At 39.8% G+C, this 16,689-nt stretch overlaps 3 protein-coding genes and 1 non-coding gene across 28 annotated transcripts in view; 1 reads left to right on the forward strand and 3 right to left on the reverse strand.

Annotated features, from left to right (window-relative positions):
- The window catches only part of LOC110528894 (oocyte zinc finger protein XlCOF6-like), a 680,129-nt gene that overhangs the window by 625,188 nt on the left and 38,252 nt on the right, over positions 1-16,689 (reverse strand). The window lies entirely within an intron of this gene.
- The window catches only part of LOC110510710 (zinc finger protein 883-like), a 586,683-nt gene that overhangs the window by 284,322 nt on the left and 285,672 nt on the right, over positions 1-16,689 (forward strand). The gene's annotated exons all lie outside the window — the stretch shown is intronic.
- The window catches only part of LOC110517120 (gastrula zinc finger protein XlCGF17.1), a 422,438-nt gene that overhangs the window by 207,259 nt on the left and 198,490 nt on the right, over positions 1-16,689 (reverse strand). The window contains exons 1-2 of one of the 19 annotated variants that reach the window (XM_036951158.1): positions 3,239-3,344; positions 2,050-2,288 (exon numbers count right to left, since the gene is read on the reverse strand). The exons of 16 other annotated variants lie outside the window; for them this stretch is intronic. In XM_036951158.1, coding sequence (XP_036807053.1) covers positions 2,050-2,152 — 103 coding nt within the window. In that variant the 5' untranslated portion in view covers positions 2,153-2,288; positions 3,239-3,344. Of the gene's footprint in view, positions 1-2,049; positions 2,289-3,238; positions 3,345-7,207; positions 7,323-16,689 lie in introns of those variants that run through there. 2 more of the 19 variants (XM_036951154.1, XM_036951153.1) reach the window with 2 other exon arrangements.
- Positions 12,706-12,896, reverse strand: LOC118941221. The gene has a single exon (XR_005037553.1). It is a non-coding gene; the product is annotated as a U2 spliceosomal RNA (small nuclear RNA).

Consider the following 16,689-nt stretch of genomic DNA (forward strand, 5'->3'; position numbering starts at 1 on the left):
CAGTGAAAATGCAGAGCGCCAAATTCAAATAAATTACTATAAAAATATAGCTTTGATGAAATCACACATTCAATATACCAAATTAAAGCAACACTTGTTGTGAATCCAGCCAACGTGTCAGATTTCAAAAATGCTTTACGGTGAAAGCAAACTATGCTATTATCTAAGGATCGCACCCCAATAAACAAAGACAGAAAAGCATATTTCAACCCTGCAGGCGCGACACAAAACACAGAAATAAAAATATAATTCATGCCTTACCTTTGACGAGCTTCTTCTTTTGGCACTCCAATATGTCCCATAAACATCACAAATTGTCCTTTTGTTCTATGAATTCTGTCGATATATATCCAAAATGTCCATTTATTTGGCGCGTTTGATCCAGAAAAACGCCAGTTCCAACTTTTGCAACGTGACTACAAAATATCTCAAAAGTTACCTGTAAGCTTTGTCCAAACATTTAAAACTACTTTTGTAATACAACTTTAGGTATTTAATGTAAATAATCAATAAAATTGAAGATGGGATGATCTGTGTTCAATACCGGAGGAAAACAAAGAGGAGCGTGCTTTCAGGTCACGCGCCTCTAACAAAGAGTACACTTCCATCTACCCTCATTCTGAACAATGTTACTTCTTCATTTCTCAAAGGAAAAACCTCAACCAATTTCTAAAAACTGTTGACATCCAGTGGAAGCGATCGGAGCTACAGGAAAGTCGATTAGAAATCTGGATTCCCAATGAAATCCCATTGAAAAGAGAGCGACCTCAAAACAAAAATCTGAACGGTTTGTCCTCGGGGTTTCGCCTGCCAAATAAGTTCTGTTACACTCACAAACATTATTCAAACAATTTTTGAAACTTCGGAGTGTTTTCTATCCAAATCTACTGGGTCTGAGTGTTTACTTTGGACATGCTTTTCATCCGGACGTGAAAATACTGCCCCTGTCCCAAAGAAGTTCCAATCCAAAATTAAATCTAGAATCGGCTTCCTATTTCGCAACAAAGCCACAGTCACTCATACTGCTAAACATATCCTCGTAAAACTGAATATCCTACCAAATCCTTGACGATGTCATTTACAAAATAGCCTCCAACACTCTACTCAACAAATTGGATGCAGTCTATCACAGTGCCATCCGTTTTGTCACCAAAGCCCCATATACTACCCACCACTGCGACCTGTATGCTCTCATTGGCTGGCCCTCGCTTCATATTCGTTGCCAAACCCACTGGCTCCAGGTCATCTATAGGTCTTTGCTAGGTAAAGCCCAATTTATCTCAGCTCACGGGTCACCATAGCAACACCCACCCGTAGCACATGCTCCAAATGGGAAATTTCCCTGGTCATCCCCAAAGCCAACTCCTCCTTTGGCCACCTGTCCTTCCAGTTCTCTGCTGCCAATGACTGGAACGAATTGCAAAAATCAATGAACCTGGAGACATATCTCCTCACTAACTTTAAGCATCAGCTGTCAGAGCAGCTTACCTATCACTGCATCTGTACACAGCCCATCTGTAAATAGCCCAGCCAACTACCTCATCCCCATATTGTTATTTATTTTTGCTCTTTTGCACCCCAGTATCTCTACTTGCACATCATCATCTGCACATCCATCACTCCAGTGTTAAAGCTAAATGGTAATTATTTCGCCACTATGGCCTATTACCCCCTAATCTTACTACATTTGCACACACTGCATATAGATTTTTCTATTGTGTTATTGACTGTACATTTGTTTATCCCATGTGTAACTCTGTTGCTGTTTTTGTCGCACTGCTTTGCTTTATTTATCTCGGCCGAAGTTGTAAATGAGAACTTGTTCTCAACTGGCCCACCTGGTTAAATAAAGGTGTTCTCAACTGGCCCACCTGGTTAAATAAAGGTGTTCTCAACTAGCCCACCTGGTTAAATAAAGGTGTTCTCAACTGGCCCACCTGGTTAAATAAAGGTGAAATAAAATAAATAAAACAGTTCTACAGCAACTTTTCATGCACAGTGGGAAGTTGGAATGAAAAACAAACTTAGTTAGACAGAACCTGCTCTTACCATGAGAAACAGATGTCCCAATCTTCTCCTCCTCTTCTTCATCTTTAATGTTGACATTCAGCTCCAGTGTTTGACTGCAGTCTTCCAGCTTCACTGATGCCATCTCTGGATCCTGCAGTGCAAACTGGGCTCCACTGTCACAATCAGGACCCAGTGACTGTAGGTTTGGACACAGTGTGGAAGGAGAGTGGCAGGCTGGGTTTGTCCTCACTGTTGATGTTACCGGAATCAGACTTAATCTGAGTCGGCCAATAATAATAAAGAGAAGCAGACACAAAAGTTAGTGCCAGAACTGTCAAGACTTTATTAATTCTCTAAAAATATTGATTATATTTAGGTGCAGGAGCTCCACAATACTGTTGAGCTAATATTCTATAAGAGGAACATGAGCTCAAACAGTAAACATTTGAGGTGACGGTACTCAGCTCTGATGAGCTGCTGTCCAAGACAAGCACTGATCTCATTTCAATAGATGAGGTAGGTAAGCATTGACAAAACATTAATTAATTCATATTAGACAAAGTATAGACTTTAAATTGCTTAAATTACACAACTTAAATGCACTTAATCTATAGTAGATTTCCTGAATTCGCATAAATGACTCAAAAACCATTTAGTACAAGGTTGCAGTATGTTTTAGGCAGCACTATGTACTATTTTCCTGAATAACCTTGTCTCCACTGTATTATTCCAATAAAAAAACAATCGTTTTTCCGTTTACACCACAGTAACATTTATAGACAGAAACAACTGAATGTCTCTGAATATTAGTACACATGTAGAAAACTGATAATCATTACAAATTAGCTCCAAAACAGTAGTGCAACCGTGAAATGGTCTCTGCTGCACCCTCACTGCCTGCACTGAAGTCCGTTGATGCAGACCGAGTGGGATCCGCCATTTTCCCATCTCCCGAATTTTACACAAAACCAAAAATGACATGTAAAACGAACCCAGAAATCTCAGATAAATGTATACTTTATGAAATGACATTGACGAAATGATATACATCCACTCAGACTAACCCAAAGTCTCTATGTGATATGTAAAAAAGTGATCACGTTCAATCACGCGGTTTGACACAAAAATAGCAGATAAAACCTTTAACAAACGTGATAATACCTTGACGTATTTGTTACCTAGCATGTTATGACATGTTATTTCGATATTATAACGTGCTATTACATACCAGTAGTAATACATTTGAAACGGACACAGAAGTTGTCGTCTCGACTGCACAATTCTGACGTATCCTTTATTCTGAAGAATGATGCGCGCCTGCGCGGGACTTCCTGTTCCCCCACTACCAGTTTCTAAACCCAGATACGTAAACAACGCGAGACTTCAGAGAACGCTTGCGAAGCAGTCCAAGCCGGGGTTTGACAAGTCAATGAGAGAAGTGAACAATTCTGATACTTTTGCAGCGGCTAATGGGGATCCTAATAAATACACAAAAGATTCCGTTGGCACACTTGAAACATGGCCATTCTTTTATCAATTTCATAACTGCAGTGGTTTACTCAGAATAGCTCTCACTGCGTATCTTACATATTGCAGAATCACATGAGTAGGCAGTCACTCTTCCAACGAAACTCCAGAGAGAACACCCTTTTATTGTTGCCCTGCTACGAAAAACAATGCTCTCTCCTTCTGCTATTCTGAGACGCAAGAAATCAAAACAAGACCATTACTGGTCACTCTGGCTGACTCTACCTTTCCTAATGCCTCCTTTACCATCTTCCTGACCTCAGATGATCTCCCAAAAATACTTAATTGTTGATGAATCGCACTCCAAAAGAAACCGATGCCTCAGGACTACCTGGCCTTATGACTCCTTGCTCTCCCCAGTCCAACTCGCCATGCTGCTGCTCCAGTTTCAACTGTTCTGCTATAGAATCCTGACCTGTTCACCGGACGTGCTACCTGTCCCAGACCTGCTGTTTTCAACTCTCTAGAGACAGCATGAGCGGTAGAGATACTCTGAATGATCGGCTATAAAAAGCCTTCTGACATTTACTCCTGAGGTGCTGACCTGTTGCACCCTCGACATCCACTGTGATTATTATTATTTGACCCTGCTGGTCATCTATGAACATTTGAACATCTTGGCCATGTTCTGTTATAATCTCCACCCAGCACAGCCAGAAGAGGACTGGCCACCCCTCATAGCGTGGTTCCTCTCTAGGTTTCTTCCTAGGTTCTGGCCTTTCTAGGGAGTTTTTCCTAGCCACCGTGCTTCTACACCAACATTGCTTGCTGTTTGGGTTTTTAGGCTGGGGTTCTGTACAGCACTTTGAGATATCAGCTGATGTAAGAAGGGCTTTATAAATACATTTGATTTGGTGTTCGTTTACAACTTTTGGTCTGTTTGCTCCATTTTTCGCTGTCTCCATCTTCCATTCATTCTTACCAACTTTACTCAACTGGGAGATATCAGACTCCATATAACCCTCCACAAAACCAGACACACCCCGCTACGGACTAACTCCTGCATGTTGAATCCTGCATTGAAAAAAGCCAACAACTACAGATGAAATGGGAATTTCACGGTGGCTTTGCCATGGCATCAGTGGCGACGTCCACGGACGGCGAATTTTCGGCTCTATCAGGTCCATCCATCATGGACTTAATTTCACCCAAAAATGTAAATCTGTTTTGATCCAATTATAGCCGAAGGTCAGCCTCTACTCATTGAAATGCATTAGATACACGAATATAACTATACAATATTGCATATAGTATAAGTTTGATTATTATTTGATATACACAATATAATGAAATATATTGATTTAAAATTAAAATACATCTAATTAAATAGCTTGTTAGATGTTCTGATATAGACAGAATGACTGAAAATTACCTGTAATTTAAAATCATTAGTTTACAATTTCACAACGGAATTTATTACAATTTATAACCGTCATGTCTCCAAACTGGGAGAAGCAGAAAGAGCCTGTCATTCACCCGACATTTGTTCCTCAGGACGGTAACAACGACACACGGATCATTTCAAGCAACAACATTTCTGAAAACATTTGGAATTTGATAAAGTTGTTATATTAATTATCAGTTTATGTCCCAAACTATTATTTTCTCTAGGCTAAAGTTAGCAAGTCTGCTTGGATACTTGCATGCTAGTTAACACTAACTTAGTTGCTAGCTAATTAGATAGTAAGGCGGGAAAGCAGGGTTAACATATTTGATAGTAAGCTGGTTTACTGTATCGGGTTAGCTATGTTTTCTGGTAACGGGTGTGGAGTCATTGTTTTTTGACATAACTTTATAATTTTTTATTAACTAGCTAGAGTCCAACATCAACGTTACTCTTTGCTAACTAACTGTAGTATGTGTAACAGTATAATTTTAGACCGTCCCCTCGCCCATAGCCGGGCGCGAACTAGGGACCTTCTGCACACATCAACAGTCACCCTCGAAGCATCGTTACCCATCGCTCCACAAAAGCCGCGGCCCTTGCAGAGCAAGGGGAACTACTACTTCAAGGTCTCAGAGCAAGTGACGTCACTGATTGAAACGCTATTTAGCGCCCACGCTAACTAAGCTAGCCGTTTCACATCCGTTACATATGGGTTAGCTATCTAGCTAGCTAAGAACGTTAGCTCACAGGAGAGAGGGCATTAATATGTTACAAATAAGAGGTGAATGAGTGCAAAATGCAGTGACCAAAATTAACTAGCTAAGAAGCCTGTCAAAATGTAGTTCAAACTTGCTCTCACTATATTCATTACTACAGTTTGTTTACTATTTACCTTCATAAAACTTTTTTCATAAAATGAAAAAGAGTGAAGATTATAATTATACATCCACAACTGATCAAGACCAGAGCTGTTTCCCATGAATTATGCCAGGAAGTGGATTGTTCCACAAAATGTGTGCATTTTTTATTCCCTCTGATATTTTATGTATAAATGATGCACTAATTCAAAAGGCACCTATTTTGGGGAATGACTCAAAATGTACTACAAAATTGAAACTTGTGTTAAAGTTTAACGTCGATCCATTAGAATATTATTGAAATGTTGAACAATATGTATTATTCAAAGTAAAATGTAACTTTTATTTGCAATCAACTTGTCTGTCAGGATCCTCTTGTGTGTGTAACGGATGTGAAACGGCTAGCTAGTTAGCGGTGTTCGCGCTTAATAGCGTTTCAATCGGTGACGTCACTTGCTCTGAGTCCTTAAAACAACGACCTGAAAAATACTTATTTTCAACCAAAACCGAACAAGCATAGTCGTCTTTACAACACCTTTTTAAAGACGTTTTCTGGGTGGGCAGCTTGCTCCGATTCTGAATAAATGTGTGTCGGTTTCTTTCTAGCTGGCAAAATAAGTGAGCTAGACTGTGTTTGGTCCTGCCATACGTCGATAACATCGTTTGTTTGTCACTGGTATGGGCTAAATATCCTAAACCTAGACCGTGATGGCAGCAAGCTAAAACCAGGGAGAGGGGGAAGATCATTCAGGTTCTGTTTCATCTGCTGCCGTCTTAACGTTTTTTCCACATGCAATTGATTACATGAGATTTGTATTCTCTAAAGATTGTAATTGTGTTACTTTTTGATGAATATTGAAGAAAAATCCTATCAGCCGTTTTCCACACCAAAATGTGAACTACAATTTGGCGCGCACCATTTTACTATGTACAGTAAGCTCCCCATGTGTCATCAAAATTACGATTTTGTGTTAGTGGTTTATATATGAGGGGAGCATAAATTGTACAATTGTGAACGAATAAATAATGGTTCAAGATAGAACCCATGTATATTAGTTAATATACTGCACCAACTACATAAATATATGATCGGGTCCATTGTCTTCTATTTGGACTTTAAAACGCAGACAGCGGGCGCCGCCATTTTACCAGCTCGTGAGATTTTTGTTTGACACACAAAACCAATAACATATTAAACGAACTCAGAAATCTCAAATAAATTGAATATATTTTAATTACCTTGACGAAATGGTGTACATTAAGTCAGACAAACCCAAAATCTCAAGCTATATGACTTGTAAAATCGTTTTCATCACGACACAAATTTAACATAGGAAACCTGGCAATCCCTTGACGGATTTGTAACCTATCATGTTATGACATGCTCTTTCGATTTTAGATAGCACGTTTAAAAACTATTACCTACCTGTAGTAATAAATAGAAATTGAGACAAAAAGCACCGTCTTCACAGCACAGATTCTGAACAATGGTGTGCGGCCATAGAGATAGATAGAGGACTCATCTTTGTCTGTGATAGAATGCGCAGCGGCACTGAGGGGATTCGATTAATCTGGCCTGGGCCCCCGGATAGGCGTGTTTTGCACGGATTAGTTTTTTTTTTTTTGACAGGTGCCACATTCAAAGCCCACAGGGAAGTCAGGCTCCAAACAAAAGTGATGTAATTAAGCACTTGGAGTAATGAGTAGGATTCTGTGTTTTCACATGAAAAAGTTATTGATTGTGATAAAAAGCTTTATCTGCCTTCAATGAAACCTGGTTTTAAAAATTTGAACAAATATTTTATGGAAAAGAGATGTTTCTGGATGATGCACCATGCTGCCTTGTTGACAGAATGACCGAAAGGCGCAGATTACTGTTGCTATTTGAGAAGGGCCCTTGCCAGATTTGCCTGTTCACCATTTACATCACGGGCCATAGACCGGTGCCCCCGTGGCTCAGCATAATCCCTACTGACGAGCCAGCTGGAGATGACTCCAACAGAGTCAGGAGGGATCAGCCAATGAAGTTGGAAGTACCACCCAGTTGACTACATTAAAATGGTGGAAGCCAGCAATGCATTGAGTTATATTAAGAACGAGAGACAGCCTCCAAGATGGCCGACCGTTGTTTTGAACGTAATCTACTCACGGTCAGATACGCCTATTCAAGGAGGCTGACATCTTGCTAGATTCCCGTTTCAGGAGCCCATTAGTAAATGTTAATGGCGGTCTGTGCCTTTAAGACAAGGGAGGACAGGTCTTTTTTTTATGAGCATGGCCTTATTTCTATAACAGCATACTGGATGACTATCATTCACCCAGCTCAATGTAACATCGACAGGTTTAGGCTACTACATGATACTCTAATTTTCCCTATACCCATCAAGTGGTTGCTACAACCTAGCCTATGAATGAAAGTTTACAACGTAGGTGCACAGGTCGAGAGAAATCTGAGTAATCAAGGTGACATTGACACATTCAATACCGTCTTGCACACTCTTACCTGTATCTATCTGATCTGGGGTGTAATCATTAGTCCAACAGTTGCAAACAAGAGTTTCTATTAGACAAATACCGGTATATTTATCTTTGATTTCATTTGCTTCATTTTAAGGAACGTTTTTTCAACAGAATTGGCAGAATGAATATACCCCTGATCTCACACACAAACACAGTTCACTTTCAAAGCAGCCACATACAAACAGCAGATCCTGGACTATCCATTTACTTCAGTCAGTCGGTCTCATCTTCTAATGTCAGGAACCCATCACATTGAATGAGCAATGTGGACGAGAGCAAGTGAGTGATTTCCATTGTTTTTCACATCCATTACACGTGCAAGCTCTTCCATGTAATAGCATGAATATAAAACATTAATAACTTTAGCTGTGATTTGTGGGGGGGGGGGAAGAAAAGAAAAATCGGCCTTGAAGACAATTCATGGACAAATTCCATTGATATATGTTTGGCACAAAGGTGATAACGAAACTGTCTTTTTTGTAATTTTGAAAATTGTCGTCTCTGGGGTGTCTATTGGAATGATCTTTCTGGAAAGGTGGCATCCTATGACGGTGCCATGTTGAACGTCACTGAGCTCTTCAATAAGGCCATTCTACTGCCTGTTTGTCTATGGAGATTGCATGGTTGTGTACCTCAATTTTATACACCTGTCAGTTAAGGGTGTGGCTAAAATAGTAAAATCAACTCATTTGAAGGGGTGTCCACATACTTTTGTCAATGTAGTGTGTAAACATTAGCCTATAGGCTTATTTCAATGTTGAAATACATTTAATTGTCAATCAAGTGAGTTCTGTTTTGCTATTTGTAGGCTTGTCTGTAATGTGTCTCAATAGACACAAAGTGTACAAAACATTGGAAACACCCTTAAAACTTCTTATGGCTGAGAGCCCGCTAACGGGATTGATATGACAACAGCCAGTGAAAGTGAAGAGTGGCAAATTCAAACAATAGAAATCTCACAATTAAAATTCCTCACACATACAAGTATCTCATAACATTTTAAAGGTAATCTTGTTGTTAATCCCACCACAGTGTCCGATTTCAAAAAGGCTTTACAGCGAAAGCACCAAAAATGATTATGTTAGGTCTTCACCAAGTCACAGAAAAACACAGATTTTTTCCAGCCAAAGAGAGGAGTCACAAAAAGCAGAAATAGAGATAAAATTAATCACTAACCTTTGATGGTCTTCATCAGATGACACTCATAGGACTTCATGTTACACAATACATGTATGTTGTTCGATAAATTGCATATTTATATCCAAAAATCTCAGTTTACATTGGCGTGTTATGTTCAGTAGTTCCAAAACATACGGTGATTTTGCAGAGAGCCACATCAATTTACATAAATACTCATAATAAATATTGATGAAAGATACAACTATTATACATGAAACTTTAGATAAACTTCTCCTTAATGCATCCGCTGTGTCAAATTTCAATTAAACTTTACGGAAAAAGCATACCATCCAATAATCTGAGTACGGCGCTCAGAGACCAAACCAGCCAAAGAAATATCCGCCATGTTGTGGAGTCAACATTAGTCAGAAATAGCATTATAAATATTCACTTACCTTTGATCTTCATCAGAATGCACTCCCAGGAATCCCAGTTCCACAATAAATGTTTGTTTTGTATGATAATGTCCATCATTTATGTCCAAATTCCTCGTTGTTCGCGTGTTCAGCCCAGTAATCCACATTCATGACGCACGAGCAGACAAAGTCGAAAAGTTCCGTTACAGTCCATAGAAACATGTCAAACGATGTATAGAATCAATCTTTAGGATGTTTTTAACATAAATCTAACAATGATCCAACCGGAGAATTCCTTTGTCTGTAGAACTGCAATGGAAAGCAAGCTAACTTTCACATGAATGCGTGGTCAGCTCGTGGGACTCGGGCAGACCTCTGGCTCATTCCCCTCTTATTCAGCCCCACTTCACAGTAGAAGCATCAAACAAGGTTCTAGAGACTGTTGACATCTAGTGGAAGCCTTAGGAAGTGCAAGATGACCAATATCCAGTTGAGTTGAACAACTACAAGCCTCAGATTTCCCACTTCCTGTTTGGATTTTTTCCCAGGTCTTTGCCTGCCATATGAGTTCTGTTATACTCAGACATCATTCAAACAGTTTTAGAAACTTCAGTGTTTTCTATCCAAATCTACTAATAATATGCATATATTAGCAACTGAGCCTGAGTAGCAGACAGTTTACTCTGGGCACCTTTTTCATCCAAGCTACTCGATACTGCCCCCAGCCATAACAAGTTTAATACTGAGTTGCACCCCCTTTGCCCTCATATATTTTTTATATTTTTCAGTGTATGTTCACTGAGTGTACAAAACATTAAGGACACCTTCCTAATTTCCAGTTGAACCCTTTTGCCCTCAGAACAGCCTCAAATCGTCAGGGCATGGACTGGGGATGATGGTGTTGATGTGTGCCATGACCAGCCTTTCAAAGCACTTCATGGCTACAGACGTGAGTCCTACGGGTCAGTTGTCATTTAGGCAGGTTACCTTGGTGTTCTTGGGCACAGGGACTATGGTGGTCTGCTTGAAACATGTAGGTATTACAGACTCAGTCAGGGACAGGTTGAAAATGTCAGTGAAGATACTTGCCAGTTGGTCAGGACATGCTCTGAGTACACGTCCAGGTAATCTGTCTGTCCCTGCGGCCTTGTTAATGTTGACCTGTTTAAAATATCTTACTTAACGGGGACTGTCTAATTCGTAAATGTTTTTACTATATTGCAAATATTCAGAGATGCAGAGAATGAAGTTGGGTTACTTCTAAGTAACTTTGGCTGACTCCTATGTCATCATCTCCAACACGTGACCTTCTATTCTAGAGCTTTGCTTTGGTGTGGATTGAGGCCTGTACATTCATATCAGTTGTGTTCCCCTGTTGTATTCAGCTTGCCTTATTTCTGTTGTGGATTGTGTTTCTGTACGCCAATGGAAAGTCTACAAAACTATGAGCAAACAAGCCTATGTTTTGAATACATGGAATTGGATTGTGATGATACCGATGAATGAATCGTACACACAATGTGCAAATATTAATATGTTTCATTTATCAGTAATTCAATTTGATGTGTATGAAATTGTTTGGTGAAATATGCATAAAAGGAGAGTAATTGCCCATAATTCTGCACCTTTGTATCGTTGTACTTCCAGTTTTGATCATCATGATTTAATGACTGCTGTAATATTTGTGTTGTGGAGAAATTACCAGGCAGGGTACAGTTAGTTTTCGTTTAGTCAAAACCCCGCGTGCTCTACAGTTCCCGGCATTCCAGTGCGCATGTGTATTTCATTTTAGGTGTAGTAACGTAACACTGCCGTAATGCATTACTGGTTAGTAACAGCACAGTAACTAATATAAACAGATGTAGATCCCAGATACTACAACTGCAAAGAACATTTATGGATCTACTGGGATTTTTAAAAGACAGACTAACTTTCTGTTTATATTTTTTATGAATGTTTGTTTTTTAAAAAGACAAGTACATTTTCAAAAAGCATTTACTGTTTTGAAAAAGTTGTGTTTTGTGGACTCATTGTTCCAAAAAATGATTGTAGGCGATTATGAGAAACTGTAATACATAAAGACGGTTGCTCCCTGATTAAATAGTACAAGAGTACACCCTGCTGGACAAAAAAACTTACTGCACCTGGTAAGTACTAAACAGGCCCGACCCTGCTTAGCTTCCGAGACCAGGCGTATTGAGACTGATATGGCCGTAAAGGCAGTGACTGTATGGTGCATATATGATCTGTAATAATGCCGTAAGCGAAGGAATAACTCTTGCTACGCTATATCAAGTTTTTGTCACTTGAAAAAGTGCAGTGTGAGATCATAGAAATAATGGGATAAACATACATAGTTACTTTAACACAGGCCCAAACCTTGTATACATTTAACGACATATATTTGAGTCTTGTGAAAATAGCAGGCCTATCAAATATTGGCTTCAGACAAATACATCAGATAACGTTACCGGTATGTGAGGCAGTCCATGTTACCAGAACATGACTTTAGCACATTTTATAGTTTATACTGTATAGTCTTCTTGTGTATATATATCCAAATCATAAGTGTTTTTGACTACTTTAGTACTTAGCTATTTGTGTATATGTTTGATCGTGTGTATTGCGCTGTTGAGGAGAGCTTGCAAGTAAGCATTTCACTGTACCGTTTACACCCTGTGTCCCATCTACGTGACGAAAACGTTTTTTTAAAGATTAACGCACCATTCACATCAGCTCAATATAACGGTGACCGACTTGACCAACACTTTCTAGCCACCACTGGCACTAAGATGAACTGTGTGTGTGACAATGTGACACTACAATATAGACTAAAACGAAACCATGCTTGATTTATATTTACAACGACAGGGGGTGCACCGTTCCTGGAAGTACTGCAATACCAGGTCGATGCGTGGAGTGGACGGAGCAAGCCCCTATTCCATCTCCCTATTCCAAAAATCAATTTAATATATGGTCCCCAGATAGGGGACGTATCAGATATTAAACTGATAAGAACAGATACTACACTTGATCTTAGCCAAAAGGCCGAGAAGCGATACCCACAATGGTTTCGGGAGAAAGTGGCCGTTCTCCGACACGTCAAATTCGACGATTTTTACACCAAAATGAGCTCTGTATACTATTTTCCCCCATAAAAAAAGATGATGCTTTAAATAAATGGCCGCATGGATTGCGAGTTGATCACCAGGTTTGACTGTTACAAAGTAACACAGTTGAAGGTTCTAAAGTCATGTGGTCATCCGCCCTCCAATCAGAAATGAGAGAATGCGTTGTTAAATTAAAACCATATTAACAGCTTAATTGGAATAATAACATATCACGGGTGGGGGTGGAGAGAAACAATTTGGAGATAATATAGACATACAATTAGATCTTGTATCAAATATCTCTGGTAGCGTTTCTGCCACAACGGAACTGAAGCAATTTGTCCACTTGATGGCGCCAGAGTTCCACCGACCGTTGCTTTTTCCAAGCTGTCCCGTGTGGTACATCAAACTGCATGACTTCAATACATCAACGCAAGAAATGTGAACAATAATAATAGCCTATGTATTTTTTTCTTCTGTTGAGCGTTGTAGGATAAGGCCATTGTGAGGAGGCCTTCATAAAGTTGCCCTCCTAAATTACTAGAGGACAAACTTCAAAGATGTCCATTCATGGCACTGGACTGAAGTGAGAGCTTAGGCCAGAGCGGTCCTGGCCTATGGTCCTGGCTGCCTAAATGTTTCCTCCTCATAATAAAGGTGGCACTTTTGAGGCTTACTTTTACATTTAGGCTTACTCAGTCACTACAAGAAATGTCATATCATGGTGGTAAAATTCCATTTTGGAAATGAAATGGTTGTGCTTTTTGTATTGTTCTGACTTCATGGGGCCTACTGGAATGAATGGGCTGCTTATTCTGTAACATTACTTGATGCTGTGTGTGACTGCTGTCTCCTGGCTCTGTGTTTGACCAGAACCGTCTCTCCTTCAACGCCATGGAATGCACAGGTATTACGGTCCTTGTCCTTTCAGCCCCCCGAGTGTAACGGATGTGAAACGGCTAGCTAGTTACCGGTGTTCGCGTTTCAATCGGTGACGTCACTTGCTCTGAGACCTTGAAGTAGTGGTTCCCCTTGCTCTGCAAGGGCCGCAGCTTTTGTGGAGCGATGGGTAACGATGCTTCGTGGGTGACTGTTGTTGATGTGTGCAGAGGGTCCCTGGTTCACGCCTGGGTAGGGGCGAGGGGACGGATCAAAGTTATACGGTTACATTGATGCTGTTGACCCGGATCACTGGTTATTTTGGATATTTCACTTAGGGGTGTACTCACTTTTGTTGCCAGCGGTTTAGACATTAATGGCTGTGTGTTGAGTTATTTTGAGGGGACAGCAAATTTACACTGTTATACAAGCTGTACACTCACTACTTTACATTGTAGCAAAATGTCATTTCTTCAGTGTTGTCACATGAAAAGATATACTCAAATATTTACAGAAATGTGAGGGGTGTACTTACTCTTGTGACATACATACATAACATAAGTTTGGGGTCACTTAGAAATGATTGTTTTTGAAAGAAAAAGCTCATTTAGTCCATTAAGGGGATAGCCCCGTTTTTCCAATTTTCACCTAAAATGACAAACCAAAATCTGCCTGTAGCTCAGGACCTGAAGCAAGGATATGCATATTCTTGATACCATTTGAAAGGAAACACTTTGAAGTTTGTGGAAATGTGAATTGAATGTAGGAGAGTATAATAGATCTGGTAGCAGAAAAGAAAAAAACAACTGTTTGTATTGTTTTGTACCACCATATTTGAAATGCAACAGAAAGGTCTCAAATCTAGTCACGACTTGTAATCTAGTCACGGTTGTAATTAAGATGTGTCCACAAGAGGGCAGCAGTGTATGTGCAAAGTTTCAGACTGATAACTGGAAGACTAATAAGCAAGTTGCATGAAATGTACTATGAAGTCACCCAGGTGTCCTTCACGATTTGCCCAAATGTACCCAAGTGGCCTCCAAGTGGTCGAATTGGTAAATTGATACATTTTCAAGAATATAAAACTATAGAAAATATAAAAAAATGCTATGCCCATAAAAAATACAAGTTTACACACTCCCAGGAATGTCAAAACATTTTGGATCATTTGCTTCCCTACATAAAATGTGCTAACAGGAGACCAGACAAGAATGCTGATCCAATGTCTCCAAACACAGAGGTGTTCTCTACCTCCCTCCCTACCTACCTCCTTTTCTCCCTCCTTCCAGAATGAGAGGTAAAATGTAGTATCTCGGGGCTGTTCTCCATGCCCTCTTTCATCCAGGACGTCCTCAGCAGGAGCGGACCCTGTCCCATTTTCCAGAGTGGAGAACCGACGCATCCCGATTGGTGCTCTTCATAGCGCTGGTTCTACGGCCCGTCTCATCGAATGGCTGCAAGGAGAGATGGGGAACACCTCATAAATATTACCAGAATGAACTTGGGTTGAATCCAAAATGGCACCCTATTCCACAATATAAAGATAAGAGTACCATTACAGACAGTCTTTCCTCACCCCCAGCCAGCCCCTCTCCAAACACATAGGTGAAATATTTAAGATAATGACCAAGTTAGCAGCCAACACTGATCTAATTTCATAAGGTACACAAACAAAGTTTTAAAAAATGTAATTAAAATAACAAAATGTACACATTATTTACAATGACTGTACTTACAACACGCCCTAAACACAAGATTGTGCTGCTGGTCCCAAGTCTTTTTCTGCTGTAAAGCACTTACCATCCTCTACTTGTAGGCTGGCTGGGTATTCACACCTCTTGATGGCCGGGCGGGGGTTTGTTGTGGAGCCAGAGAGAGCAGCAGTCACTCTAAGTGGGGGATGGAGGACTTGAATGTGGTCTCTTTGTAGTCAGTCTATCACTAAAGCAAAATCTGTAAGAACTCAAGTTTATTACTTATTATATTGAACCTTTATTTTAGCAATACATCAAATATACAACAACACATCTATAAACATATATTATATTGAGTGGAGAACACTGTGGTGAAGGTTGTGTACCAATTTATTTACTTTTAAAATTAACCTTTATTTAAATTAGGCAAGTCAGTACAAATAATTATTTACAATGACGCCAAACCCGGACGACGCTGGGACAATTGTTCGCCGCCCTATGGGACTCCCAATCACGGCCGGATGTGATGCAGCCTGGAATCGAACCAGGTACTGCAGTGTGTTAGACCACTGCGCCAGTCGGGTGCCCAACGTGTATTGTATGTTGACTTTGACATTTAAAAAAAATATATTTTACCTGTATTTAACTAGGCAAGTCAGTTAAGAACAAATTCTTATTTTCAATGACGGCCTAGGAACAGTGGGTTAACTGCCTGTTCAGGGGCAGAACGACAGATTTGTAACCTTTCGGTTACTAGTCCAACGCCCTAACCACTAGGCTACCCTGCCGCCCCACATGTTGTGGCTTTAGGATTTACAATATAAAATAATATAAATAGAAAGACTTGTATTTCACTTACCAGTCTAATATAACGTCATCATCCTCTCCTTTAGCTGTTGTCTATTACCTTTTATTACCAGTCTAATGTAACGTCATCATCCTCTCCTTTAGCTGTTGTTACATTAGACTGGTAATAAAATATAATATAGACAACAGTTAAAGGAGAGGATGATGACGTTACATTAGACTGGTAATAAAAGGTAATATAGACAACAGTTAAAGGAGAGGATGATGACGTTACATTAGACTGGTAATAAAAGGTAATATAGACAACAGTTAAAGGAGAGGATGATGACGTTACATTAGACTGGTAATAAAAGGTAATATAGA

The sequence above is a fragment of the Oncorhynchus mykiss genome, chromosome 18, assembly GCF_013265735.2.
Source record: "Oncorhynchus mykiss isolate Arlee chromosome 18, USDA_OmykA_1.1, whole genome shotgun sequence".
Classification (NCBI taxonomy): Eukaryota; Metazoa; Chordata; class Actinopteri; order Salmoniformes; family Salmonidae; genus Oncorhynchus; species Oncorhynchus mykiss.